At 42.3% G+C, this 27924-nt stretch overlaps 2 protein-coding genes across 5 annotated transcripts; one reads left to right on the forward strand and one right to left on the reverse strand.

The window, feature by feature from the left end:
• Positions 1 to 6219: 6219 nt before the first annotated feature.
• LOC103719979 (UPSTREAM OF FLC protein (DUF966)) lies at positions 6220 to 10237 on the forward strand. Of its 4 annotated transcripts, none has more exons than XM_088718237.2 (6): positions 6220 to 6962; positions 7072 to 7141; positions 7237 to 7352; positions 7492 to 8428; positions 9610 to 9905; positions 10002 to 10237. In XM_088718237.2, exons 1-6 carry the CDS (start codon positions 6761 to 6763, stop codon positions 10025 to 10027), a joined length of 1647 nt encoding a protein of 548 aa, XP_088574363.2. In that variant the 5' UTR covers positions 6220 to 6760; the 3' UTR covers positions 10028 to 10237. The 4 variants fall into 4 exon arrangements, with proteins under 4 accessions (XP_088574363.2, XP_088574364.2, XP_088574360.2 ...); XM_088718238.2 differs by having other exon boundaries at positions 6235 to 6962; positions 9619 to 9905; XM_088718234.2 differs by having other exon boundaries at positions 6262 to 6962; positions 7450 to 8428.
• An 8643-nt stretch (positions 10238 to 18880) lies between these two features.
• On the reverse strand, positions 18881 to 20146 carry LOC103719978 (uncharacterized). Its single transcript, XM_008809470.6, has 2 exons — positions 19853 to 20146; positions 18881 to 19773 (listed from the first exon to the last, which is right to left on the reverse strand). The coding sequence occupies exons 1-2, from the start codon at positions 19934 to 19936 to the stop codon at positions 19048 to 19050; spliced, it is 810 nt and encodes a 269-aa protein (XP_008807692.1). The 5' UTR covers positions 19937 to 20146; the 3' UTR covers positions 18881 to 19047.
• Between the last annotated feature and the right edge of the window lie 7778 nt (positions 20147 to 27924).

The raw sequence follows: 27924 nt of genomic DNA on the forward strand, positions 1-27924 counted from the left end.
CACTCAATTGAATTCATTAGTAATCACAAGATATACTCAAATGCTTTGAGCTCATCAAAATCAAATGGGGTTTTAATCAATCACTCCACAGAAAGATTAGGAGAAATGAACATGCATTTGCACTTGTGTGAGACTTATCTAGGATCAACATTACACTTTTGGGTTCTTTATTGTGTTTAAGCATTGAATTTTGATTTAGGATAGGCAATATCTTATAAAGCAAGAGTAAGCATATTTGTTTTTCTTTGGAATTATTGAAGTACATCTTTTCTTGCAAAGTTGTATGAGTTGTGTGATTATGCATAAAAGATGAGTGTGATGCTTTTCTTGTGATTATCCCCTTTGATCTAGTCCTAAATAGGGTTTAAGTAAATAGAGTGATAATGATTAGACAGTCGAATAAATAAATATGTACAAAGTTCTATCTACTCCAATGTTTTGAGTTGCTTAGTAACTAGGGGTATTCATCACCAATGTTTACTTTTACGTCAAACGGCAACTTGAAATATGAGTATGCAAAAGCACTTTAAGTGTGTGACTTGTTGAGTAACCGGGTGCATCCATCACAAATGCTTGTATTCGCGTCAAAAGGCAAGTGACAACTTAAAGACAAAAAATAATTTGTCAAAAAAAAAAAACTCTCTAGTTTGCTACCTTGTTTGTAGTAGTGAGAAGGGGTGATTGCAAGTTGAGTTGTTACATGATTCAATTGTGTTGGTCGCATGATAAATATGATTGAGTTTGGAATTATATATGGATATTTGATCTAGAGAATGTGAGTATGCTTAGTTTTCCTTTATTTGCTATTGTTTATGTACTAAGTTGAAGATTTGATGTTTGCATAATAGGTCCTTTGGGTGGGATGAGTTGAGCCTGACTATGGTTATTGTCCTTTGTTTTTATGGTTTTTCTTTTGCTTGAGGACAAGCAAACATTCAAGTTTGGGGGTATTTGATGTGAAAATTTATTTCACACATTTTTTTAGTCTTAATTGTTTTATTTTAGAGTATTTTGTATGTTCTTAGCTCATTTATCTAGAATTTAGGTGTCTTTTGCATTTATTTAATTCTTGAAAATTCTTGATATTTTGCATGTGTTTAATTATTGAATTCGGTTGAAATTGGGCTGGTCTAGTCAATACAGAATACTGTTTGGTTTTTGGATTCTAACTGAAGCTACAGACCTCCGTTTCATATGTTGTTTAGCTTGCTGGAAAGATAAGATGTAGACCTAAAACTTTTATGATATCACAAAACCACGTTCTGCCGTTTTGAAGTCCAAAACTTAGCCGAAATGGAGAAGTCCGAAACTATCCATAATTTTACTACGGCCCAGACCCTGTTTTGGTTTTCAGCTTGTATCTAGAGTTATATAAGTTAGAATAATGCAAACCCAGGTGCGTTGGAAAGCTGAGAACGAGATCTAAAACTTTCGTGAAGGGTCCAACTCCAAAGTATATCGTTTTAGTGCTCTAAATCCAGCTGGGAGTTGAGTCTAAAAATCAGCCTAGATTTCCGGATTTCAGCTAGCAGATAGGGATGAAATCTGTTTTAAAATTCAAAAAAAGAAAATTCCGAGAAGAGAAGGGGGCCAGCATATACGAAGAGGAGGACAAGCAGATAAAAAAAGAAAAAACGCAGAGAATCTGAAATTCCGATAGGAGGAAAATCTAAAATTTCGAGAGAAGAAAAAAGTTGGAATTCTGGGAGAAAGAACGGAACGGAGGATTTTTGCAAATACAGAGTTTTTTTTCCTTTCTCTTATACATATTTTATTATTTTTTTATTTGCTGAATTGTTATTAAGAATGTTGAATGCGAATTTATGTTTGAGAAATAATTGGATTGATTTATTAGTTATGATTTGCTAGTTTTCTTATCCTAGGGTTAGGACGTAGTCATTGAATTTTTGATATGAATTGAGTATGGTTGTATTGAATATCTTTTGTTAATTGCAATTTACTAGCTATGAATTGCATGCTTAAGATGTTGAATGAAGTAACGAAAGTTGAAGTTCAATATTAGTTGGTGAATTTATCAAATATTGGTGGTGTAGTTTAGAAATAAATGCACACCCTTGTGACGTATAATCAAGAATTTCACAGATCATAATGAATTTATATTAATTTCTATGATCACGAAAGTAGACATAGGATTAATATAGGTATAGGTGTTATGCCTTGAAAGAGGATATCACATAAAAAAAGGGGATTCGGTCATTGTAATTAGCAGAATATTAACAATCAGATTTAAATTCATTGAAGGAATTCAATTGATGAAATCCAAGCCTCAGGAACCTTTCATATTTAATTTTTCAGGTCAAAAAATTACAGTCAGTCACATCAATTTGGGGTCGTCTAAATAATATAGAAAATTTATAAATTTATAAATTCAAACTTGGAACCCTGCGATTAGAAGACTACGCCTAGTTTCGCTGGGCTACCATCTTGGTGACAATTAGGGCTTTCACTTATAATTCTCCAATCATGCATTCCAATCCTCAACCAAGAGACCCTCGCATCACAGGCATCGCCACGTACCCAATTCCATCGACTATCGACAGGGAGCCGTGCGTTCAGCCATGTGGAAATTCTAACGATGCGGTTTTTCTTTGTCCGGAACCTCTTGTCTCCGGACTCACAGGGTAAGATGAAGTCACACGAAAGGACGATTCCATCAAAAGGAACAACCTAAAGCTAGTGGTCAAACCTCAGATAATTTTTTTTCGAGGAAAAAAAAAAAATCTCACAGACAACTTTTTTAGAAACGGGAGCGCAGTAGTTTGCCACCTAGCTTTCTAGCTAATTAATTGTTTCAGTCCAGTGTTCCCCTTTTTTTTCTTTTTTTTTAAATCTTCCTATTGGCATATATAAACCAGATATTAAGCATGTTATCAGATATTATCTATGGTTTAAAATAATGATAATATGTTCAACGTGTTACAGCAATAGATATACAATAAAAATAACAACCAAATATGGCACATTGCTATTTATTTGACTCAAGATATACAGATAGAAAGTAAATATTTTGGAAAAATACGAAGTAATGGGTTCTAATTATTTATGAAAGATATTATCATATTCGCATATTTTAATTATATGCAAAATTTATATTGAATCTTGGTTAAAAATTTTTTATTGAACCTTTCATTTCATTTCAAGCAATTGGATTGGTTGTACAATAAATATACCATAATAAATACAAAATATAAGTATAGATGATATTTAATGAAAGAAAGAGAATATAGTTGGAACAATCAATATTCATAATGCAACAATGGTTGCATTAAATGCAAAACAAAGACTCTTTCTTGACCCAACTACAAAAATAGAACACCATGATAAGAAAAAACATAATATAAAACCTAAAGGACAATAAATATTGTTTGTCTACTTTGAATCGGGTTGGACCCCTATATGTATATATTTCTAAATTTCATTCCAATTTAAATACTTTATTTATTCTACGACGAGAAACATATTCAAAGATTTTTTCGTTACTATAATTTGATTATGCTGTATAGTTATTATAATTATTTTATTTTTTTTTAAAAAAAGTCAAATGGTGGCTATTATTTATTCAGGTTCAAGAAAGGTTCATTGTAATGAAATATTGGCGCTAATGCAAGCCTAGTTAGCAGCTTTACTTGTCTAATATTTTACATTATAAGTAGCTAATAGCAATTATTACAGTAATCATTGCTCTGTTTCCAAATGCAGCAAGTGGAGGCCAAGATAATGGTTTTGATGCTCCCGTACTCCCATCATTGCAGAATATTACCTTTAAATTTAACCTGAAATAATTTTTTTAATCTCTTGCATGCGTATGATTGGTTCTTAAATCCTCTGGGGCCATCACCATGGCCTCAAGGTGCTGCAATGGGGTGGCCAAGCTTGGACACTGGAAAAGGTTCTCACAAAGGACGGATCCAGCAAAGATTCGTGGGAGCCGCCTCTTTTCTTTTAAAAAGTTGGCGCCCTCCACTTCAATCTAATCTTTCTCACAGCACTGAGCTGGCTTTTGCCCCACAACCATGGGAAAGGTCCCAGTTAAACGCCCGGTATCGGACGGCTGGCCTCGTCTGGACCGTTGGAGGTCCATTGAGATTCGTGAGAGGAAACTTTAGTGAGGATCACCACTGCCATTCGTGCAGAGAGCATCGAAGCATTTTGGTCAAACCTGGGGAAGAGGAAGATGCCGTGCCGTTTCCTCTAGATTTCCACGCTTGAAGGTCAAAGGTTGGTTGATTGACTTGATACAGCAGAATTAACTTTAAAGAAAGGAAGGAATAACTTAATCCCTTCTCTTAACAATGTTGGTTAGAAGGAGAAAGTCACCCCTGACTTGGTACAGTAAACCTGGGGCTATGTAAACAATTGAGAGAATTTCTACCAAAAAACCAAATGAGAGAATAACTTAATACCCTTCCTTTAACAATGTTGAATTTAAGTCAGTACAAACTTTGCTGTTGATTGCCATTGACTCAGGGGTTCTTTAGGTGGGTAACTAAATTTAGCTGATGAGAGCTGATGAGTTCCCCTCCACTTCCAAAAAAAAAAAAAAAGGAGTGAACTGAACTGTTGCCTAGGCAAGCATTGCACTGGAGAGAGTTATTTTGGAATCTTGGTAGGATTATTTTTCAGGTCTTTGATCCAGATAATTTCATGCTTCCACCATTGTACTTGCAAAAGAAAGCAAAAGGAGAGGAAATTATGGATTGTCACCCTAAACTATTAGTTAGAGTATTCAGTGAATGGCTAAATTGCTCTATCGATCAAGAGGTGATGTTTCCATTCAAATTCATCAGCTTCTGTCTCTCTTTCTTTGCACTAGTCCGATTATAATATATAGGGATTGTATCTTATTTAAATATAGAAGAAGGCACACGAAAAAGAGATGCATGATACATGAATTTCCAAGAGACTTTTTTGGGGCAGTAGGCTAGTGAGTCTAATCTCTGATGGAGCCACTCCACAGAAAGGCTTAGCACCAAGGGAAGCACCATGGACTCCTAAATAGTTATAACAATAGTTTATAAGAACAGAAATCAACACCTGCATGGCAAGGGTACAAAGTAGAATACAGTACTTTTGTAAGGGGCATTTTGCAAAAATGGCCACTGTATTTTTGCTTTTTAGGGCATTAGTTCAAGTTTGTTTGTATTTGTAGGAACAGCAGTTCTGATTTTTCATGGACCGAAATATCCATTACCACGTTATCCCATAATATGGATAGGAGAAAAATGAAGTGAAATTAAAAAAATATGGTATATATAAAATAAAATATGGAGAAAAAAAGTATGTTTATTTTCAAAATAAAGTAAGGCATTTCATAATCTCCATCTCTGTTGAGAACCATTGACCAAAGGTAAGAAAAAGCTAACCTGTCCTCCAAAATATTGATTTAATCCAGGTTAGCTTTTTCTTACCTTTGTTTCTAAAGGACTTCAAACTGATTTTGTGAATATTTGAAGGCTCGGAGACAAATTATATGGGCTTGGGTCTACATGGGTCAACAGGTCCAGTCCAAATTAGCTAGGCTAGCCCTCTCACTGTTTTGGGTTACTCATGGCTCACCTGTTGGCAAATTAAGTTGGGTACAGATTTAAGCCAGATAGTTAGAATTAATATTTGGAGTTTTGGAATGGCATTAGAATCTTAGTATATGTTTGATATGATGATCAAATCATTTTTATAATGATGTATAAATTGTTGTTACGTATGCCTATGGTGTTAAAGCATGTAGGATTTCACCTATACAATTGCATCACTAGGAACTTCAATGCTATCTAAATCTATGTGCAAATGAAACTCTCCATTCAGAAGTGAGACATCGCTCATGATTCAATTTTGCATGATTGGCCAAATATCATAACTTATAGTACTAATTTTGTCCTTCTTCTAAAATTATTTTGAAGATAGACAAGAGAATATTAAGCAATGAAAAAGGAAGGGTAAGAATCATACTATTACTAGTCTTCTTTTGTGAGCTTTTTATGATTAGCTCTCCACTTGAAGACCAAACTTCTGCAAGTCACTGCCAAAGTTGTAGCCAAGCTAATTATAGTTTATAGATAGTTTTAGAACTCGGCATGCTTGGTAACACTGTTTAGGCTTCTCCCGGGATGCATCAATGTTCAAAATAGGGAAAAACAAATCAAGAAAAAAAAGAGAGAGACAAAATTCAATAGAAATAAAAACAGTCACTCTTTTATAATTTTGGTGATGGTTTTTAGGTGGGGGAAGGAGGGGGTGAGACGCAGGACAGGGAAAGAAGAAAGCTTCAGTTAGATCGCCATAAAAATGTCACCTTTCTCTCGGGTCGCTGTCGATACTTCCGTTCTATGTACCGTCGCTTCCGTGGCTCTCCTCCAGTCTCCCTGTACGCCACCTCGCTTCCAACTTGTCTGCCATCTTCCCCAACGCGAGAAACAAGCATTATTCTAATGGATCACACGTACCAGTAGCGTAGAAAGCGAACAACCTATTCGATCCACGCTCCGGGAAGCAATTAATAAAAGCTTGGCTATTCCCCCCCCACCGTACCTCACTTCACAGAGCAAAGCAAGCCCCATCGGAAGCCTTTACTTCCCTTCCCTCGGCTTCTCCTTCTTCTCTTTACTTTCCACCAGCTCTCTGCTCCGCTCCTCTGCTCTCTTTCGCTTTTTTCCACCATAAAAATCCCACCTTTAGCTAGTTCTCTTCGCCTCTCTTCTTCCAGTGGGTGAAGGCTGGAGATTTGGAGAGAGGTGGAGGAGAGATGGAAGGCCGGTTGAGGAAGTGCGGCGGGCAAGCGAGCCCGGACAGGTCGAGGGCGTGGGCGGAGCCGCCGCCACCGCCGCCGAAGCAGCACCAGGCTAGGAAGATTCCGGTGGTGTATTACCTCTGCCGGAACCGCCACCTTGAGCACCCCCATTTCATCGAAGTTCCCGTCGCCTCCCCCGAAGGGCTCTACCTGAGAGGTCAGTAAAAAAAAAAAAGGAAAACCGAAACCTAAAACAAGAAGAAAGGCGTAATATTTGTTCCACATTGCTCTGATTTGGGGCTTTTCTTTCTTGGTTTATTTGGTAGATTTCATTAATCGTCTCAATGTGCTCAGAGGAAAGGGCATGGCCGCCATGTATTCGTGGTCTTGTAAGAGGTACTGGAGAGCTCCCAACTGATAAAAATCATTTTTTTTTTTTGAAGTTTTTGTTCGCTGGTGGTTTAATCTGTTGCATCCGAATGGTACTACAGGAGCTACAAGAATGGATTTGTGTGGCATGACCTCTCCGAGGATGATCTCGTGCTCCCGGCTCACGGCAACGAGTATGTCCTCAAGGGTTCTGAGCTCTTGGATCAATCCCCTTCAGGTACTTCCAAATAAAACTATCAAAAGATAGTTTTTTTTCTTTTGGAATTGTTTTTTTTTTTTTTTGCAATAGGAAACTAAGAACATGTTGCATTTAGAGTACGAAAACCTTTTTTTTTCTTTTTCTTCTGCTTGTTTAGATCGGATTCATCACGGCAATGGCAACACAAAATTGCATAACTCGAAGCCCACACAGCAAGAAAACCCCACATTTTCTAGAATCCAAGAAGCTTCTTCTTCCTCCCCTCCCACTATTGTCATTAAAGAGGCAAAGCCTCCAGCTTCGCCGCCGACTTCTCGAGACGATGAGCAGTCCCCCTCATCTCACAAGGCCGGTTGCTTTGGCAACATATCACCAGAACTCGGACCCAAAAGACCTCCCTCATGGGAGGTCGATTCCCCCAGCACTACGGAGTACAGAGTCTACAAGCTGATTGGTGCTGCAGATGCTTCCACCCAGACTGATGAGAGAGGTGGAAGGAGGGCCCGTGGAGGTCCCGATACCTGCATTCGAGGCGTATCGACTGATGATGGCCCGATGGATCTTGAATTCGATGAGAGACGCAGGAACCATAGCCTGCACCCCAAGGATGGGTCTGAGATGGTTCGGGATGAGATCTCCCCACCGCCGACTTCATCGAGTGCATCCTCCACCTCTGGTGGGAAGACAGAGACACTGGAGTCTTTAATTAAAGCAGATGCTGGCAAGATGAACAGCTTTAGGATACTCGAGGAGGAGGAAGTGCTCCTCCCCAATGGCCCGAAACTGAGGGCCACAAATGTCCTGATGCAGTTGATCACATGTGGATCAATCTCTGTGAAGGATCACCAGAGCTTCGGGCTTGTTCCGACCTATAAGCCCAGGTTCTCCCACATGAGGTTCCCGTCGCCATTGTTTGCAAACTCCATGACGCTGGGAGAGCTTGACTGCCTATCAGAGAATCCAAGGCACATGGGATTGAGGATGGAAGACAAGGAGTACTTCAGTGGGAGCTTGATAGAAACTAAGAAGCATAAAGAGGAAGTAGGGCAAGGTGTGCCTATTCTAAAGCGCTCTTCTTCCTACAATGCGGACAGGTAAGCTGAGGGCTTCTAGTTGCAAGTTCTAGACTCCAGACCTTATATTAATATAATTTTCTGTTTCTAGGTACAATTTATGGAATTGCTTTTTATAGTAGAGGAGATTCTTGATTGTTGAGGTTTTAGGGTTTTGCATATGCGGGTGCTTTTTGATCGGTCGGCTTTATATTTGGCGACCTATTTTACAGCAAAAAATCTCATGTAGTTGTGATGCTTATTAAACAAGTTAGCATTACTATTTCTGTTAATTTGATCATATCTTGCTTTGCTTAATTGTACTATTTTTTGAATGTACTCAGGCTCCGGCAATAGTGAGTCTGCATGATGCTACAAAACTTCCCCCCTCCCTTCCACAGAGCAAACATGAAGCTAAAATATATAATTAAAAGCAGTGTTTTTTGTTTGAGGAGTTTTTGAATTTCTGGTTTCTCAAATATGGGCACTATTCATTAGGAAAGACGGATATCGTGACTAAAACAATAGAATGTAAGAAGTAGATCAGGATTCTTTGGATCTGATGGTGCCATCTCACCTTTTAGGGCTAACAGGGTTATGCTGACGCTTGGAATAACACCATCATAGGTTATATTCTCTCCGATTTCTTTTCTTTACCATTGGGCACTGAGGTGTGGCGCCTCTTCTGCTTTGACAGCTTGGGTAGATGCTTGCTTGATCTTCTCCTTAAGCTTATATGTTGAATACATGTTATGTAGAATAATTTGAATGAATTCCATTTGTTTTGATTAGGAAGCACTGAGTTTGCAAAGATCATATTATTATCCATGTTCTATTCAAAAACTAAAAAAAAAATCAAGGTGTATGCTGCCCAATAGACTATTCTTTTCAATCTTAATGAAGTCATGAAGTCAACTCACTATTGAATTTTCAGTCTTGTGAGATGCCCAACATCACTAATTTTTTGGAGGATGAGCTGGGGTTTGGCGTATACACTATTTTTGATTTAAACTGTAAATTCATCTCTAATCCTATCAGAAGGAAAAGCATTTTCCAGTAATTATTTCTTTAATATTTTGCACTTTTCTGTTCCTATTTCAGAAGTGTTTCAGCCCAAGTGCTTTGTCCCTGTTCAGTTGGTTCTCATTCTGCAACCAGTTCTCTTGTTGCTTTGAAATTTTTTGATTTTTATATCACTGTAGCCTGAATTCTAATAAATCCAGAATAAGCAGGAGCTGCAAGTCACCAGATTCCAGAAGGGATAAGGAAAAGGTAGTGGATTCATCACGATCAAAATGCCTCCCTCGTACAATTAGAAAGACTTCCAACAAGCAGCCCAAGAATGAAACAATGAGGTCACCTATTTCAGATGGCCCAAGGAACTCTTCAGCCGGGGCAGACACCCACTCATCAAAAGGTGGAAGCAGACGGATAACTGATACTTCCTCGCTGAAAGGATCATCCATGAGATTAGAATCGTTCAGAGAAGAAAAGGATAAGGTGATCAAGATTGAAGAAAGTTAAGTTCAACAGCACCCTGCCCTCCCTGAACATTTTTATGGTTGTGATATTGCTTCTGTCTCTTGATGTAGAACGTGCCGATTTATTCCTGCAGGCTTACTTCAGGAGCTCGGGTTATAATTCAATCTAGAGCACCATGTGATGATAGTGAGGAGGGATCTGTTTGATAAGAGGAGTGTTCTTATGCATCTTGCGTATTATTTCCTTGTCTCACATACTCTACAGCTGAGTGTGGAAAGGAGCTGGTTGTAATCTCCAAAATGGCTGCAAGTTCGTTTTAGTTCAATTTTTGAGGTACCAAGTAGTTTTAAATCATCTTCTTTCGTGAAACAGTTTTTGGGAACTGTGTGAAGAATGTAGCTGATGCGCTTTGTTTACCTTACCCATAATCTTCTAGCCCTGTCCCAATAACTTAACGGCAACTTTATGGATCGTTCTTTGCAAACTATGTCACCAAATTCTACTTTAAGAAGAATAATACTGTGCTGTTGAATCCACTGGCTGAGGTGGAGATCTGCTGCTTTACATTACCTACAGGCAACATTCATGACCTGTAGTTGAATTAACTTGAAGACTGGAGATGCCTTACAGTGGGACTAATGCCCATTAGGATTGGGTGTCACCTACTGATGAAGTACGCAGGATCCTTTATTAGTGCAGTTTGACATTGTACATTGCTAATGCTTATGAAAAATTAGGATTTGGCTTTGGTATGCTGTACCGTACCAGACGGTACCGGAAGTACCATACTAGAATGGTATCGGTACCGATACTGATGGCGTACCAACACTCGATATGCCAGGCGTACCGTATACCGTATCAATATTATAATAGTGTGGCACTAGTACGAGTCGGGTATTGGTACGGCGAATCTTGGTTTAATGGCATTACAAAAGATATTTGAAAGTTTTTCGGATGTTGCTACTCTCGTGGTGGTCTGATGATTTATTCTCTTTTCAGAAAGAAGAACTTTGAATTTTAGAGTGTACGAGGATTCATGCTTTATTATGATAATAATAGGAAGTTGGTGAAAATATGCAGGTTTCTGTTATGTTGATCTCTACCTGTCTTCGATACTTGGTTTTCCTGTTACAGATAGGAAGTCTTTGGTTGAATTAAACTTTGCTTTTTTATGGGTTCGGTAACATTTGTTGTTCTTGTGGCTGGCTTCATAAACTTTCTAAAATTATCCAAGTTATTTTTGATAATCCTCAGGCTGCTTGCTATTCAGAAAGAGTTTCCACCGACCACAGAAGCTAGGAATTATGTCTTGTCTTGACATAATCAAGTGAGAGTACTTTGTTTTGATTGTTTTATGAGATTATATTATCATTATTGGGCAAGGCAGCCTCCAGATGGAATAATCTTGTTGGTAATGATACCTGAATTGAAAGGTAGCAAGAGTCAGTACAGGAATGGAAGGATCTGTTCAGATTCCAGTCTAGATCAGATATCAGTGTTTAGGATGGGGGACTTCGTGATCCTCTTCCAGCGCCGTATGTGCAGAAATAAACACTGTAGAGGCATGGGTTATAAATAAATTGAAATGCAGAATAGGGATCTATTTGGTTAAAATCTAAATCAAAATAAAAAGAAATAAATATAGTCAGAGTGTAAGCACAGGCTTCAGAGCCAAGGCTTGTTATCCATGAGTATAGTTTTATTTTGAGAGCTCGGTCCTAGAAATTTTGGCTAGAAGGTCTTGCAAACATTGGACTGGTGCTTGAATATTTAAGGTGCTATTTTTCAGTCTGGAAAATACCCATGCTCCCAGGCATGGCCTTACCTGGATATCCTGATATTAGGTATGTATGAGCATACTACATACTCCCATCTGGCTTATTTTTCTTATGCAAGTTAGTTGAGCAATAGGGAACACAAATCTGCCAAGGATTGGATTAATGGGCTAAAACAACTATGCTCAAAAACAAAATATTTTTCAGTGGTCTTTCCTCTGTAAAAACAACAACATTAAGGGAGACATTTCTTACTTGAGAAATCCATCATATGTTTACATGATCTATGGGCATCTGGGTTGCTTGCTTCTCTTTGTTTAATTCTTCATTATTGCAAATTATTTTTGCTACTAAGCTGACCCTTCATTATTTGTGATTCCTGCCCCTTGTTTACACTGCTGTATTTGAAGACTTGCAGATTATTTTTGATGTCTGTCCCTGTATATACTTAGAAACTCAATTTGCAAGTCTAGTAGATAATATTGACAGTGCTGCTAACCAGAACAGATACTTAGAAGCTGATTAGATTCAAGCAGCTTTATCAGCCCTGATTGTGTCACCTGCTTTCATTGTCACTTGCCCTTTCTGGTCTACCTTGATGGCAGAATTGGCCATCATGGACCTTAGTCATAACCATGGTGTCTTGTCCCAACTATGTATTGTTGGCAAATTTGGTGGAGGGAGTAATCTGATCATGTAGGAAAGTGTCACTCTGAAGCAAGACTAAGACTAGGTCTGGCAACTTAAGAGGTTGTTGGGGAGGTATGGTTGCATAAGGTGGTTCGATGGCTTAAGAAGAGCACATTGGTTTTCCATGGATATTTGTGATAAAAAGATGTATCCTCTGTAGTCACTGAGAGCTAGGATTTCAAATAACTCATGATTTTTGTGGCGAATGGCTTATGAATGGGCTTGCTTCCAGTGGGAGAAGCTTTATTAGAGATATTTGAACGGACTAGTTATGGTGGATGTGATTGGTGGCCACTTATTTAATCCTATGTACTTTATGCACAGTGACTGGGCTCCCTCCAGAGCAAAATAATGGTGGCAACCTATAAATACTAGAATGTTGGGCCCCAGGGTTCGACATTAATGGTATTAAGGAACTTATGCATGGACTAGATATTTACCTATCTGTACCTTCATTTGCAGTGGGTGAAGATATCAGAGTACTGACTGCCGGATCTTTAAGAGTCAGCATTGGGGCAAGTTGAAACTACTCTTAGATTTCATAAAGGAGTTTGACTTAAGTGTAGTGCCTCCAAATTTTAAATTTTCTTTTTTTTTTAATTAAGTTGCCAAGGGGCTTTGGCATTGAAATTTTTGCCGACACTTGGGGAATCTGACTAAACCATAAGGTTTTATTCTGATGAAGAGCCTGGGTTTCCTCCTGCCGAGCCTTTTCTGGCTAAGCAACTCTCAGAAGCCGAGTGTACTTGAGAAGAAAGGGACAACGCAAAGAAAGGGAAAGATAAAACCACTCAAAGAAGGTAAAACCAAGGCTCAGTTCACTTATTTTCTGTAGCAGAACCTTCATATGTGGGCTGTATGGTAATGGAGATTATTTTGCTACATTGATTTAAGTACCATGCTACTAATAAAGAGTTCAAGGTTGACTCGTCAAATGTAGCCAATTGAGATGAAAAATGATATTGATTTGGAATTTAATACGATCACAACCTGTATCTCTTCCATTACTATTTTTAAAGAGGGAATGAACTGTCCGGTGACGACCAAGGGGTAAGCAGTTCTAGATTATGCTCCAGGATAACTATTCTAGATAGCTCACCTAGTTCATATTAGAAGAAATGAGGCACTTTCAGCAGAATACTTGGACAATGGTAAATTTTCCATTAGACATATTTTCAGGCTAAGTGTTTGCTAAGTTGAAACTTATTCTAGTGATTGATTTATCATGAATCTGGCATTTCAGGAGTTCATTCAGTTCTATTTTACTTTCTTCTTTTTCTTTTGGTATTCGCAACATATATAACTGCAGTTGCTTATGATTTTATGGGCAAGTCGGATGTAACCAATGCAACGGAGGATGTACATTATACAAACGCTTTCTAAATTTCCTAGAAGAGTTTGCTCTTTTGGTTGATATAGATCTTACTCAATCCAAGTTCTCTTTGTGAGGACCTGTATAGGCGTGTGTTTAGTTCCATATTGGTTATTCACTGGATAAATTTTGAATACTTATAAGGATTAAGAAACCCAAATAATATCTTTCGGCTAGCCTTTTTAGATGAGGTCCTGAGTTGTGGCAGAAATGGTATCAGAGCAGACCCGATCCATAATCTATATAGACTAGGGAACATTGCAGCACAGATCTATTGAGGCTGGTCACGGGCCGATCGTAGTGCTTGTGATTAGATTTGAATGGATTTGAACTCTTTGTCTGACAAGGACGTCAGGGCTTAAACCCGTGCAGGCGTGTGTTTAGTCTCACATCGGTTATTCGTTGGGTAGATATTGGGTACTTATATAGGATCAAGGAACCCATATTACCTAGATATTTTGGGTGAGGTCTTGCATTGTTATACTCTTAAAGTGTTTTGCCACTGTAAGAAGCAGTATATATCCAGATAATGTTAGTGGCAATCAAGACCTACAAAGCTAAATGCATGGCCTTTTCATCCTACCATGCACTTGGCTAAGAGTATATACTCTCATTGAGTTGACATAGGTTCGTAGTTAAGCTAATATCTCTTATGCGGAGTTGATGATCTCCAAACATGTTTTGTGACTGACGATCTCCATCCATTTCATCCTTGCATGTCTCTTTTGACCGATTTTGCTATCCAATCTAAATTTATACCCGAATCATTTTCACAGTTTGGCAACCAACACAGACAACCAATTCTGCCTTTACGTTGGGATTTGAGATCAGTATCGCTAGAGTTATGTAGATAGGAGTGTGCTCCTATATCCATCGCAGTTGTGTCAAAACTGTGTGGTGTGCCCACAGGATAAAGAGTAATCACCCTGGCAACCATCTTCATGTGGTAAGTTTTGTTCTCTGAAAAAATTGCCCTCTTTTTTTGATGGGTGGTCCTGATTCCTGAAAACGATGTTCATGTGCATTGCGTATAAACACTAGAGAAGATATATTCATTCTCTTTATATGTGTATAAATTTGATGGGCAATCCAGTATTTGAGATATGGACCACCACCAGTTAGTTTATCTGTCATCAAAAGATAACAGATAATCACAGTGATATGATCCAATTGTGATGCAAAAGATAACAGATAATCACAGTGATATGATCCACTTGTGATGTCAGACCTCGGAGTCCAGCCTAAATGATTTGAGCAAATCTAACGAGGCATTTGGTCTAATGGTGTATTGGTGTGGTCTGTCATCTAGAATCTTAGAGGCCCTGAATTCAATCCCAAAATCATTTGTTTTTGAGCAAGTGGTCATTGTGTTGGCATGGATGAAGACAAGTTTCAGAGCTGGCGAAGTTCAAGAACCAATAAATTTATCCTGCATCGGTATAAGACTCTGTTGAGGTCTTTGAAGAGCGCGTTTGGTCCAAATCCTCAATGACTCTGGGCAGTCACACACCAGATCCTCCCTTCGCCTTTCTTTGTTTCTCTCTTTTCAGATGGACTTGGGAGACTTTTGTAAGAAAATACCCAATTATTTAGGTCAGTATCAGTTAGTTTTCTATCACTAGATACTCATAGAGGTGGCAAGATGGGACCTGACCAGGATTGTTTAGGACCTACATGGAGGCAAAGTCAGATGGCTATGAGATCAATGCAGGGAGAGGCGCAGGTGGTGGGCTAAGCCAGGTCTCATTCAGACGTATGGAAATGGAGGAGAATGGGGTATGAGAGGATGAAAGAGGGATGTGCATACGTCCTACTTGTAGGCCCTTTTTGAAGGAGATTTTTTGGTAGGTTCCAAGTCAATTCTACCTAACCAGCATTGGAAGCTTGTGAAGATTCTCTATGATGTCATTTTGGTGTTCTCCAGCCTAACCTCTCATCTTTCTACAGCCGTACTTGTTCATATTTGTCATCTTCGTTGCGTTTCTAAGCTCAAATCTAGACCTGAATCAGGAGCAAAACCTAGCATGGAGTAGCATCACACTGGCAATTTTACCATGACCTAGAAGATTGCTTCAACCATGCTTGAATTAGCCAAATCATTTTTGGTAGGTGCGCATTAGATTCGGGCACAAGATTTAACATACCCAATCTTCAGCAACCTTTTGTAAAGGAATAGCTTCTTCACCATAGTTTGTTATAGGTGTCATGAGAGTCAAAACAAGCTTCATGGGCACTAGAACATGAATAAATCGACATTAGGTTTAGCCACAATCTTGATGAGCAACATCACCTAGATTTAATCCCTTTGAGAATTGACTTGATCGGCGTTAGATATTATTTGCTGCTTCAGAAATTTTTGTTCAAATTAAGCTTACTAATAAACTTTGGCCTAAATTGTATCTTCTAATCCAGTGTGAATTTGGAAATAATTTAGAAGGCAAAATGGATGTTGGAGATGAGACTTAATGCAATTATAGGTTCAATTTGTATTTTCCAAATATTAAAATAAGATATAGTTCAAATCAAGAGAACTCGACTCCACTTTTGTGGGCTAGAAGTTTAGATGTTTATGAAAGCAACTGGGGATAAATCTTTCGTTTCTTTTCCCCCCCTAAAGAAATCCTTATTTTTTTTTCTCCTTTATTTGAGATTAGATTTGAGCAAAATAGAACAAATTCCTTATTTCTATGATCAGATCACACTATGAAAGTCTTGGTGAAGACTCTTGCTCATTTCTCCACCTTGTAACATAATCTAAGACCGATTAATTGGTCCAAATGGAACTTTCCTTTTGCTCCTTTAAACTTGATTTCTTAGTTATGCTAATATTACTTAATGATGAGTTAATTTTATCATTTACATAATTATATCTTTGGTAGGATACAAAGTGATTCAGAAAGCTAATCTTCAGTTGGGCGACCTATTTACCAACGCAAGGCCAATCGTACTCATAACGCAAATCAGATGTTTTTCTTTGAGCTGGCTCATGTTCTAAACCTATCAGGCTTAGATTCAAATCCTTACCAACTTCATTTGCCTCACCCAACTGTACGTGCCTTATTCTCCAAAAAACACAAAAAAGGGTACACTAGCGCATAAAATTTTTCCATATTTGTCGCCCTGATTAGTGTTACAGGGCTCCACTATACATCTCCATCAGCAGCCACCTCGCCTGTGAGGCTCGCCGAGTCTAGGGGCTAAAGCACTAATCACCATCACACGCTTAATCTTGGGTATAACAGCGAGAAAACTATCTAAGAGAACTATTTAGGTCCAATACTTGGAAAACAACACCATCAAGATTAAACCTAAAACTTTCTCCTATGTGGAGGAGGGTGCAAAAATTGGGCTAATGGCATAGTTTGTCGACCATCGAGCATTTGTCTATTAGCATAATAAAGTCCTTAAATTGGTTTATAATCTTAGAGCGAGAGCTGCAATGTGTCACAGCTTCCCGTACAGACTTAGGAAAGCAGTCTTGTGATCTTTATCTCCATTAAAGTTGAACTTCAAACTTTGGCCACCATGATTTACCTTTGTTGTGGTAGTTGGTCATGAGTTAGCTTAAGCTAAAATTATAGTATTAGACCAGGCTGTGCTTCGACACAGAGGCCAAAAACTTTCGACTGGGGCCATTCACACGATGAGCTAGTACATATGTACGATAAACGATGACCTTAGAACCCCCAATCTATTCCTTTCAGCCCACACCTTGGCCATGATCACATCTTGCTTTCTATGGTTCTCCAGTATTTTACCAGGAAGAAGCTAAAGTTGGATTAGATTGGAGACATGCAGTCATTAAAGATGGCGACAGAAAGAGAAGCCTAGTACCCGAGCTAGAAAGATGCTCTATGATTAGAAGATCCTCTAACTTAGAAAAGATTACCTTATGTTTTTTTATTACCAATTAGGTGGTAGCAGTGGTCATTCTCTGCCCAACTTGCTCATTTTTAGATCCTCCCAAATAATTGCTCGGTTCCACTCCACCAGACAAAAGGCCTCTGGCTGTTGACCACCACCCTGCACCCAAGATTCCGATCAGGGCTATTTTGAGCGACCTCAGGTGACTCAAATCCAGTCAAGTTAAAACCAAAGCCTCATCAGGCAATTCTGTTAACTTCAGGCGTTTGAATTGATATACTGATTTATATAAATGGAGGAGGGTGGCTGGAGGAACTTGCAAGAACGAAAATATCTTATGATGTCTGTTGATTGTGGAGCAATCAAGACTTTGGATATCAGATTATGTTAAACTAAATGCCAATCGAGGTTTTAAAGATAGACTGTATTGGTTGTTGTCTCAGTTCATATCAATTTATACTAGCTGATAAGATGTCCTTGAAAGAGTGAGGCTTATCTAATGTTCAATTTTAGGAGTTCATGGCCCAATGTTATGAGTTCTCTTGCTTTGGTTAAAGCTAGCATGATTTACGGAATCCCATCTAAAGTGCATCTTCCAAACCTCAATTCAATTTTTATACCGATCAGTTGGTTATGGTAATATTTCGGCCAATATTTGGTTAAAACAATTTTAGGTTAAACCAGTTGTTTGGAGTCGGTCAATAAACCTAAATTCTCTCTCTCTCTCTCTCTCTCTCTCTCTCTCTTTTTCTTTTTTTTTTTGGTATATATCGGCGAGCGACTCACACACAACAAATATAGGTACAGCTCACAAAATCAAAAAGAAGGAGATAGTGCATAGAAAAAAGGGCAGACACGTGGTTCTCTCAGATAAATTCTTCGGAATGATGAGCTGCATATGAGGCCATCCAGTCCGCAGCACTATTCGTCTTTCTATCGATATATACACTTGATGAGAACACACTCATCCAAAAGTCTGCAGATGTCATAAAGCAGCTACATTCTGCCGGTAATATATCCAATCTTGAACTCACTCGATCACCGTGGCTGAGTTTTCTCTCCCCCGCGCGCGCTAAATAACCTCCTGTTATCAAACACGAACTGCACTTATTAGTGCACAAAACCTCAACAACAAAAAGCTGCACAGCATCTCCAGAACTTCATGGAGATCATAGCCATCCGGAGTCAGCAATATTGAGCTAAGTGGGACCCACATGGTTGGCACCTCCCTGAAATGGTCGAAGTATGAAACCTCGTTGCGAACGCTATCGACCATCCTGACAGTCGTCTACAGTAATCCTCTCTTGTCCATTTTTGTAATCAGAAAATTCACTCTCAATATCATCATATATTAGATACATTTATATAACGTTAACAAACTCCCCAAAAAAATAAATACACGTTTTAGTAGTAATTAGCATGACAAGAAAAGTACTTAACCCGTAACCAAACCTGAGTAATAAAAAGAAAAGCAAGAGTCACTGGTAGAAAGAGCTGATCCTTCGGTATTCGGAAACGTCGCTGCCATTGAATTCGGTTTCCGGCGACGACGTCGAAGAATTCGGCAGCGACAGCGACCGCTCCACACCGAACCCCATCACAGTCGTCGTCGTCGTCGTATCCACTTCCTCCCTCTCTCTCTTGGTGACGGGGTTGTTGCTGGTGTTGAGGAGGCCCATGGAGACGGGAGGGATCTCGAAGGTCTGAAGCGCCGGCGGTGGATGGCGCCACTGCGGCAGCGGGCCCGCCAGCAGCAGCGTCTGGAGCAGCGGTCCCGCCGCCATCACCGCCTCCAGTAGACGCCCCTTCTCCGGCAGCCCCCGCCGCAGCGCCGCCGCCTCCACCGCCGCCAACCCCGCCGGCGGCGACGCCCCGTTGCTCCTCTCCTCCTCCACTCCTCCCCCATCCGACGACGACGGCGACGACAATCCCCCCGCCGCCGCCACGTTGCTCCCCTCGTCCAACTGGGCGGGACGGTTAGAAACTGATGCGAGATGGTGATTATGGTCCATGAGGAGGAGGAGGAGGAGGGCGCGGGCGTCGTCGCGCTCGCGGGTGGCGATCTCGAGGAGGTGGGTTAGATGGAGGGCATGGGACTCCATTCGCCGGAGCTCCTCCTGTGCGGCGACTCGGGTGGACTCGAGCTCCAGCGTGGTGCGTAGGAGCGCCTCCTTGAGCTCCTCCGCGGTGACTCCGCTTGCCTCCTACGTCCATCCGTTTTCGTTTCTTGTTAATTTCGGACGAAGAGTTAGAACCGGGGATGGAGGAGGGGAGGAAAGGTACCTGCGGTGGTGGTTCCCAGGGGAAGCCGGCGAGAGGCGGAGGAGCAATAGCTTGGTGGTGGTGGTGGTGGTGGAGGTCGTCCATGTCCAATTGAAGAGTAATCTGAGGGAGGGATTGGAGAGGACGGGGTGGTCACTGTTCACGAGCTCTGTCTCTCTCTCTCACGCACACTCAGACGCACAGACTCCTCTTCCTTTCCTTTTGTCAGAGAGAATAGAGAGACGGACACACTCTTCTTTCCTTTTGTCAGAGAGAACAGAGAGATGGTGGGGAGACCGACCACCACTCTTTATAGCCCCCACGCGTCGTCTTCTACCATTTTGAGCCTGTTCTCCAGTCACCACCCGGTATCGTATGCCTGAATCAAGATTTTTATTTTTGTTATAGTTCACTAAGAATATATGGCACGTTTATCACGCGTGTGTAGAATCATTTGTCTGTTTGGTTTACTCTTTATTACTCTTCCTTCTTATCTGGATTAATCAAGAATTGGGCTTTAGTAATGTTATAATTATCATCATAATGGATCTCTGGTAATGCCATATGCTATAGGAAAGAAATTAAAAAAAAAAAAAAAAATACAGTGTCATTCTCTTAAATTTGGATGACTTACACACTCTTCTCTCTCATCTTTAAAAAATGTTATAAATAGTTTCCATAATGTTCCATAATGGTTCGGTAGTTAATCTCTTTTAACAAAATGGTGCTTTAACATAATGGTGGCACGTAACTATCACACCATATAAAATTATTATGGGACGAAAATGGCCTTGGAAGAGAGAGAGAAGAAGGATGGTGCGAGAAGGAGACAATGGAAGAGGAAGTGAAGAAAGATGGCAGTGGAGGCGGAGAGGGCGAGAAGGAGGGTGGTGGGAAGGAGGAGGAGGCGAAGGCGGAGGAAGTGAAGAAGGATGGTGGTAGTGGAGGAGGATGGGAAGGGAGGAGGGTGGTGGGGAGGAGAAAAAGGAGGAGGTGAAGGTAAAGGAAGTTAAGAAGGGTACGGTGGTGGTGGAGGATGGGAGGGGAGAAGGAAGGTCCTGCGGAGGAGGAGGAGGAGGTGAAGGCATAGGAAGTGAAGAGGCTAGGGTGGCGGGGAGGAGAAGGAGGAGGCAAAAGTGCAGGAAGTGAACAAGAATGGTGGCGATGGTGGAGGGGCTGAAGGATGGTGGTGGAGAGGAGAAGAAGAGAAGAAGGTCAGGCCGAAGGAGGAAGAGGTCATTTTAACTACTTCTCTTCTCTCTTCTCCTTAATCTCTTGTGTCTCACACTATTAAAGCTAGCTCTGTTTTTTTCTTAATAGTTTCTCTGAGCTCTGTTTTCTTCTCTCCGGCTACCATGATAGCTGTGGTGCTCAATGTCCACATCTCTGTTTTCTTCTTCTTACCTATCATCTTTCTATTCTTAATTTTTTTTTAATGGATTCTCAATGAATAGAGAGATTTCTCCTATTTTCTCAGCGTCTCGGCCTCGAGAAGCCACCTTTCCTTCCTCCCCTCTCTCTTTTGGCTGCTCTGTCGCAACCCACCACCAACCAACAACGATCTCCTCCTGAAGAGGGTGAGGGCATTTTGGTTATTTGAAATGGTGGGCTAATGGTGCTGGTTGGTTGGTGAACCAAAGTACCACTTTAGAATACTTTAGAAATTTGAAGGACGATTTTGAATTTTTTTTAAAGACGAGAGACCATGTGCAGAAACCGTCCAAACTTAAGGAGATGAAACTGTAAGTTTCTCGAAGAAATATTTGATGATTGCTATTATTTAGTTCATGGAACACAAATGATGGCTCTTTTTTTTTTTTTCTTTTTTGCTTAGAAAAGGAATTAATCCCACGTGCGTAGCAGCTTCCACTGGGCCCCCCTTTCACCAGGATATGTCCGATGCAGGTACACTCAAATCCTCTCCGATCCGTGATTACTTATGTGTGAGTACGTCACCCCAGCACCACCTCAATACCAGCAGACCCACAGAGTGCGGTCAGACGAGGGACATCCGGTTCCTACATTTAATCGATGCCCGTGCGTTTCGAACTTGGACTATACCGGTAGAAACAAAGCCTCGTTCCATATGTGCTACCACTTTGGTGGTAATGATGGTTGTTATTGGACATCTATACTAATCATAAAACTTATAATTTTTTTTAATTGATAATCTGCTATTTAAAAAATTATTGCCGTTATTTTTCTCATTGCTTATTATTTTTCATTGCAATAGTGATATCAAAATGCGACCACTCTAATTAATGGTTGGTTTAAAGTTGCTTCAACGATTCATCACTTTGGAATTGATAGATTTCCTCTACTGAAAAATAATGGAACTGCTACATCTGTTATCCGGTCGCTGCTATGCTAGAAATAATATCAATTATAAGTTACCATGCTCATTATCAGTCAATGCAAGCAAAAACAAGAGATAATAGCGTACTTTGAATAATCATTTATATCATATGAAGGATAATTTTTAATTTGGCTTTAAAAGGTTTGAATTTAAAACTATCTTTTATACAAATAAACGGCAAAAAGGACGAACAATACCGTTGTTCCAGTTATATAACATGGTGAGCTTGTTGTAACTTAGATTATATAGCCAAACAAAAGATATTACTTAACAAATCATTACGTATGGTGCAATAGGACCACCCCCTGTGCCACTTTGAAAAAAGCCACTGCGGCTACGGGCGTTAGATAGCAGGGCACTTCACTGTGGCCCTGCACCTGGAGTTGGAGGTACTGGGATTTTTATTTTTTATTTTTAGGAAAAAGGAGGGGGAGGAGAATCAACTTCACCCGCGTAGCAGATTCCATTGAGCCTCCTTTTATCAAAAAATGTGCGATGCGGGTAGATAATATACTCATATCCCTTCCGATCCGTGGTTACCTATATGTGAGTACGTCACTCCAGCACTATCTCAGTATTAATGGATCAGAAGTGTTCCTATCGAGTACGTTCAGGCAGAAAATATCTGATTTCCATATTTAATCATTGCATGCGCGTTATATCGATGGAAACAAAGTTGCGTACCATCTGTGCTACCACCTCGGTAGAATGCAGATATTTTGGAGGGGAAGCCAAGGCTAAGGTGACTCGTGACCGCATTGTGTCTCCTCCCATTCCTTTATTTATTGAGTGATTTGAAGGGTTGGATAGAGGACGGCGCGGCAGGCCGGGGAGGCAAAAAGCGGCCAAGAGGAACTGCTCACCGGAGAATGGAATAGTGGAGATGCGAACCCACTGGAAGGTAGGAAAGGCGGATTCCTCTGTACGTACCTTGGGATCCACCATAAATCTATATGGTTCTCTTTTCTTTTGCGAGAAACGTGAACTTGATGGGCTGTGATTCATCGCATTTATTTCTAATCTAATTGAAGAGAACCTACCTCTATACAGATTACAGATCTCAATTGTTGTGGAAGCTCGAACCAGAGAAATTTGAAATGATTCAGACTCGTAAACTTAAACCTATGCTTCTTTATCCATGTTTCAAGATATTATCAAGAAGGTGAAGCTAGAAAAAATAGAACACATCTGTGAAGTTGCTTGTAGTAGTCCTTTAGCAATGTCATGAAAGAGCAAGGATCCTTGTCTCATATATACAAAAGATATCAGTAGGTGCTTTGGATTTGAATTCTCTACAATGGGAGAGAGTAACTTGAGAGACAATATGCTGACGACATTTTAGTGTTTTGTGATGATGTGGAGGCTAATTTGAGGTCCTTCAAATTCACAATCCTTCTTCGGTTGAGATGTGTCGCTGGAATTTGGATCCGGGGGTGACCGCAGATCGAGGAGAAGGAGCTCCGACGGGTGGTGCAGCAGCGGACGGCTTTCTCCACGGGACCTCGAGATCTCCCCCTCCTTTTGTAATTCAAATCTAGCCCAAGGGTGACCCCGCCGGAGGAGTCGAAGGAGCTACCGGTGAGTGGAAGAAGAGGACGAGCGCCACCTCCCGCGCGGCGGTGGATCTGCACAAAGCCTCACCGGTGGGATTCCGATGAGGGCCCTCCGACGCTCAAGTTAGAGCGGAGTTTTGTCGGCCCAGCCAAAAGTCAGAAGTCTTCTTTTTAAGAGGAAGAAGTTCCCTTTTTATAGGAGGGGTGCAGGGTTACCTGTGATGTGATTGGACGAATTAATGAGTTACCTTCATGATTAAGTGTGATCGTGTGAATTAATGAGTTGTCGTGGATGACTGGACGAGATTGAGTGAGTCAACGAGTTGCCGTGGATGGCCTGAGATTTTGAGTTGGCTGGAGGTCCGTGGAGATCGTGCGCATTTAATTGTTGACAGTCGTAGCAGGGTATGATCCCTGGTTGATATGTCGTGGCGTGGCCGGCAAGCAAAGCATGGTGCGGTGAGACTATTGCAGGGCGTGGCCGCAACATGTAGACGACGAGCTTGGCCTTCTGGGCTCAGTCTTCTGAGCTCGGTCTTCTGAGCTCGGTCTGCATGAGCTCGGCCTGCATGAGCTCGGCCTGCATGAGCTTGGTCTGCATAAGCTCGGCCTGCATGAGCTCGGTCTTCTGAGCTCGGTCTGCATGAGCTCGGCCTGCATGAGCTCGGTCTTCGGAGCTCGGCCTGCATGAGCTCGGTCTGCATGAGCTCGGCCTGCATGAGCTCGATCTTCTGAGCTCGGCCTGCATGAGCTCGATCTGCTGTCGGATTTGGGTGCTTTAATTGTATTTGTGGGGTGGTCCATTTTTCTCCCAATACTACCCCCCGACTTTCGAGTTCGAGCTGCTTTTTGGCTCGGGCGAAGGAAGTAGTCCAGTCGTCGATCATCCTGTAATATAGCCAAATGTCTATGGAGATGTATGTGCTAAGTAGGGTGAACCTCTCGTGCAGTCGGAGCTAATGGCCTTAAGACGAGCTGTCCAAGCCGAGATAAACGACTCTGCTTCGAGGTCAACTTCAGCGGCCTTCTTTGGTTTGTGGTCGACTCAGCAGGGTACCCCCACTCAGATCGGGGTGCGTCGTCGTAGGAGGCGTCGAATGTCGTCGAAATGGCGTCGAATGTCTTCCCGCGATCGAGGGAGACTTGGCTCGCTGTCGACTCGGCGGTGCTTCCCGAGGTCGAGAGAGCTTGGACTCGCTGTCGACTCAGTGAGGCATCCCGACCTTAATCGGAAGATCATGCATGAGGTCGAGGGAGCTGGGGCTCGCTGTCGAATTGCGATGCTTCCCGAGGTCGAGGGAACTGAGGTTCGCTGTCGACTCAGCAGGGCATCCCGACCTTAGTCGGGGGATCATGCGCAAGGTTGAGGGAGAGAGGCTCCCTGTTGACCCCGTGATGCTTTTCGAGGTCGAGGGAGCTGGAGCTCACTGTCGACTCAGCGGGGCATCCCGACCTTAGTCGGGGGATCATGCGTGAGGTCGAGGGAGAGAGGCTCACTATCGACCCCGCGATGCTTCCCAAGGTCGAGGGAGCTGGGGCTTGCTATCGACTCAGCGGGGCATCCCGACCTTAGTCGGGAGATCATGCGCGAGGTCGAGGGAGCTGGGGCTCGCTGTCGACTCTGCGATGCTTCCCGAGATCGAGGGAGCTGGGGCTCACTGTCGACTCAGCGGGGCATCCCGACCTTAGTCGGGGGATCATGCGCGAGGTCGAGGGAGAGAGGCTCCCTGTCGACCCTGCGATGTTTTCCGAGGTCGAGGGAGCCGAAGCTCCCTGTCGATTCAGCGGGGCATCCCGAACTTGGTCGAGGTTTTTGATGGAGATGGATACAGAAGACGGACTTCGTCCGTTGGTGATTGTGTGCCCTCACTCAGATCGGGGCGATGTTGGAGGTGGAGATACCCATATGTCGTCCTTTGCATTCTCCAATCTGGAAATAGGTAAAATATTGAAATTATTTAAAGCCATAATGGCGTCTTATATCTTTTGGAGACATTTTGATGGTTCCCGAGCTTCGAAGTCCCTCAGGACTTGGCTCAGCACTGGCCTTCTGGGGGAGGCGTTCTGCACTCAACCTTCTGAGCTCGGCCTTCTGAGGTCAGTCTTCGGAGCTCGGCCTTTTGGGGTCGGCCTTCTGAGGTCTGTCTTCTGAGTTCGGCCTTCTAAGCTCGGCTTGGCCTGCATGAGCTTGGCCTGGATGAGACTGCTGCAGGTCGTGGCCGCAGCATGTGGACGACGAGTTCGGCCTTCTGAGCTCGGCCTGCATGAGCTCGGCCTTCTGAGCTCGGCGGGGGCTTCGGTGATGGCGACGCTCTGCAGGAGAGCAACGTCGCGAGCGCCGTCCTGAGGACTTACACCCATGAGGAGGGAGTACATACTGGTTTCTTACTTGCTGCAGGAAGACAGAAGAGTTTGAAGGGCAATGGGACTTAATGGGACTGTACCCTTTGCCACAGAGGCTTACAATCCCATTTTAAAACTCCATAACTCTCCTCCTCCAGGCCTCAGCTTTTATATTTCTTCCCCTCCAACTCGTTGGTTTGAGACTCGAGCTACTACTTCTCACTGGTTCCCCCCACGTCCCACGTCGTTGCAGCGGGAGTCGTGCCTGATTATGCCTCGGGTGAAAGTTTCTTCCTCCGCTTGACGTGAACCCGTGGAGGCGGCACAGGAGGGGCCTCCACTTGTTGCAGGCTTTGGACTGCAATGGCTAGCGCTTGGACTTGCTGCACCAGCGCGTCGAACTGCTCGGGTTGGACTTGTGGAACTTGATCTACCGGAGGTCTTGGTGGTGAATTCTGGACTGAGCGTCCGGGACTTGGAGCATGATGCCGAGAGGCATTAAAGACTCCTCTGCTTCTTAGTCTCATGATCACGACTCGGGCCCTTCCTCTAGCGCCAACTGTTGCTGGAATTTAGACCCGGGGGTGACCGCGGACCAAGGAGAAGGAGCTCCGGCGGGTGGTGCGGCGGCGGATAGCTTTCTCCAGGGGACCTCGAGATCTCCCCCTCCTTTTGTAGTTCAAATCTAGCCCGAGGGTGACCCCGCCGGAGGAGTCGAAGAGCTGCCGATGAGTGGAAGAAGAGGACGAGCGCCACCTCCCGCGCGGCGGTGGACTTGCACAAAGCCTCATTGGTGGGATTCCGATGAGGGCCCTCCGACACTCAAGTTAGAGCGGGATTTTGTCGGCCCAGCCAAAAGTCAGAAGTCCTCTATTTAAGAGGAAGAAGTTCTCCTTTTTATAGGAGGGGTGCAAGGTTACCTGTGATGTGATTGAACGAATTAATGAGTTACCTTCATGATTGAACGTGATCGTGTGAATTAATGAGTTGTCGTGGATGACTGGACGAGATTGAGTGAGTCAACGAGTTGCCGTGGATGGCCTGAGATTTTGAGCTGGCTGGAGGTCCGTGGAAATCGTGCGCATTTAATTGTTGATAGTCGTAGCAGGGTATTGTCCCTGGTTGATATGTTGTGGCATAGCCAGCAAGCAAAGCATGGTGCAATGAGACTACTACAGGGCGTGGCCACAACATGTGGACGACGAGCTCGGCCTTCTAGGCTCGGTCTTCTGAGCTCGGTCTGCATGAGCTCGGTCTTCTGAGCTCGGCCCGCATAAGCTCGGTCTGCATGAGCTCGGTCTTCTGTCGGATTTGGGTGCTTTAATTGTATTTATTGGGTAGTCCATTTTTCCCCCAACAAGATGGTTTCTGGACTCAAAAGTAGATCTCCGGTCGAAGTTGATGGATGTGCTCTAATCCTTGGTTGTCGAGTGACCACACTTCCAATTACTTATCTGGGGCTGCCACTCTGAATATAGGCTTTTGGCATTTTCTCTTCTCAATCTGCCTGTCACTTCCTTCACCAGGGAGAACTTGTTACACCCTGAGCCTCTTTTATTAGAATGGCAAACATCTCTCTCTCTAAAGGTAGGCTCCTCGTTGCGGACAACCTCCAAAAAAGACATTGGAATCGCTCTGCTTCTCGTCCTTTGGTAGATTCAGTGACTTGGCCATGCAGCCTCTATCTGGAGACATTATCTCCACTCTCTCAATATCAGATGCAATCCTACATATATACCTTGAGGACCCTTGGGGTTATCGGATGCCAGAGTATGGTTTTCAATCAATACATTGGCGTCTTGGACCATTTGGTTCGAAAGAAATGGATGCATCTTCATAGG

Source organism: Phoenix dactylifera, chromosome 3, assembly GCF_051530095.1.
Source record: "Phoenix dactylifera cultivar Ajwa chromosome 3, Ajwa_hap1_PhDact_Kaust_v1.1, whole genome shotgun sequence".
Taxonomy (NCBI): Eukaryota; Viridiplantae; Streptophyta; class Magnoliopsida; order Arecales; family Arecaceae; genus Phoenix; species Phoenix dactylifera.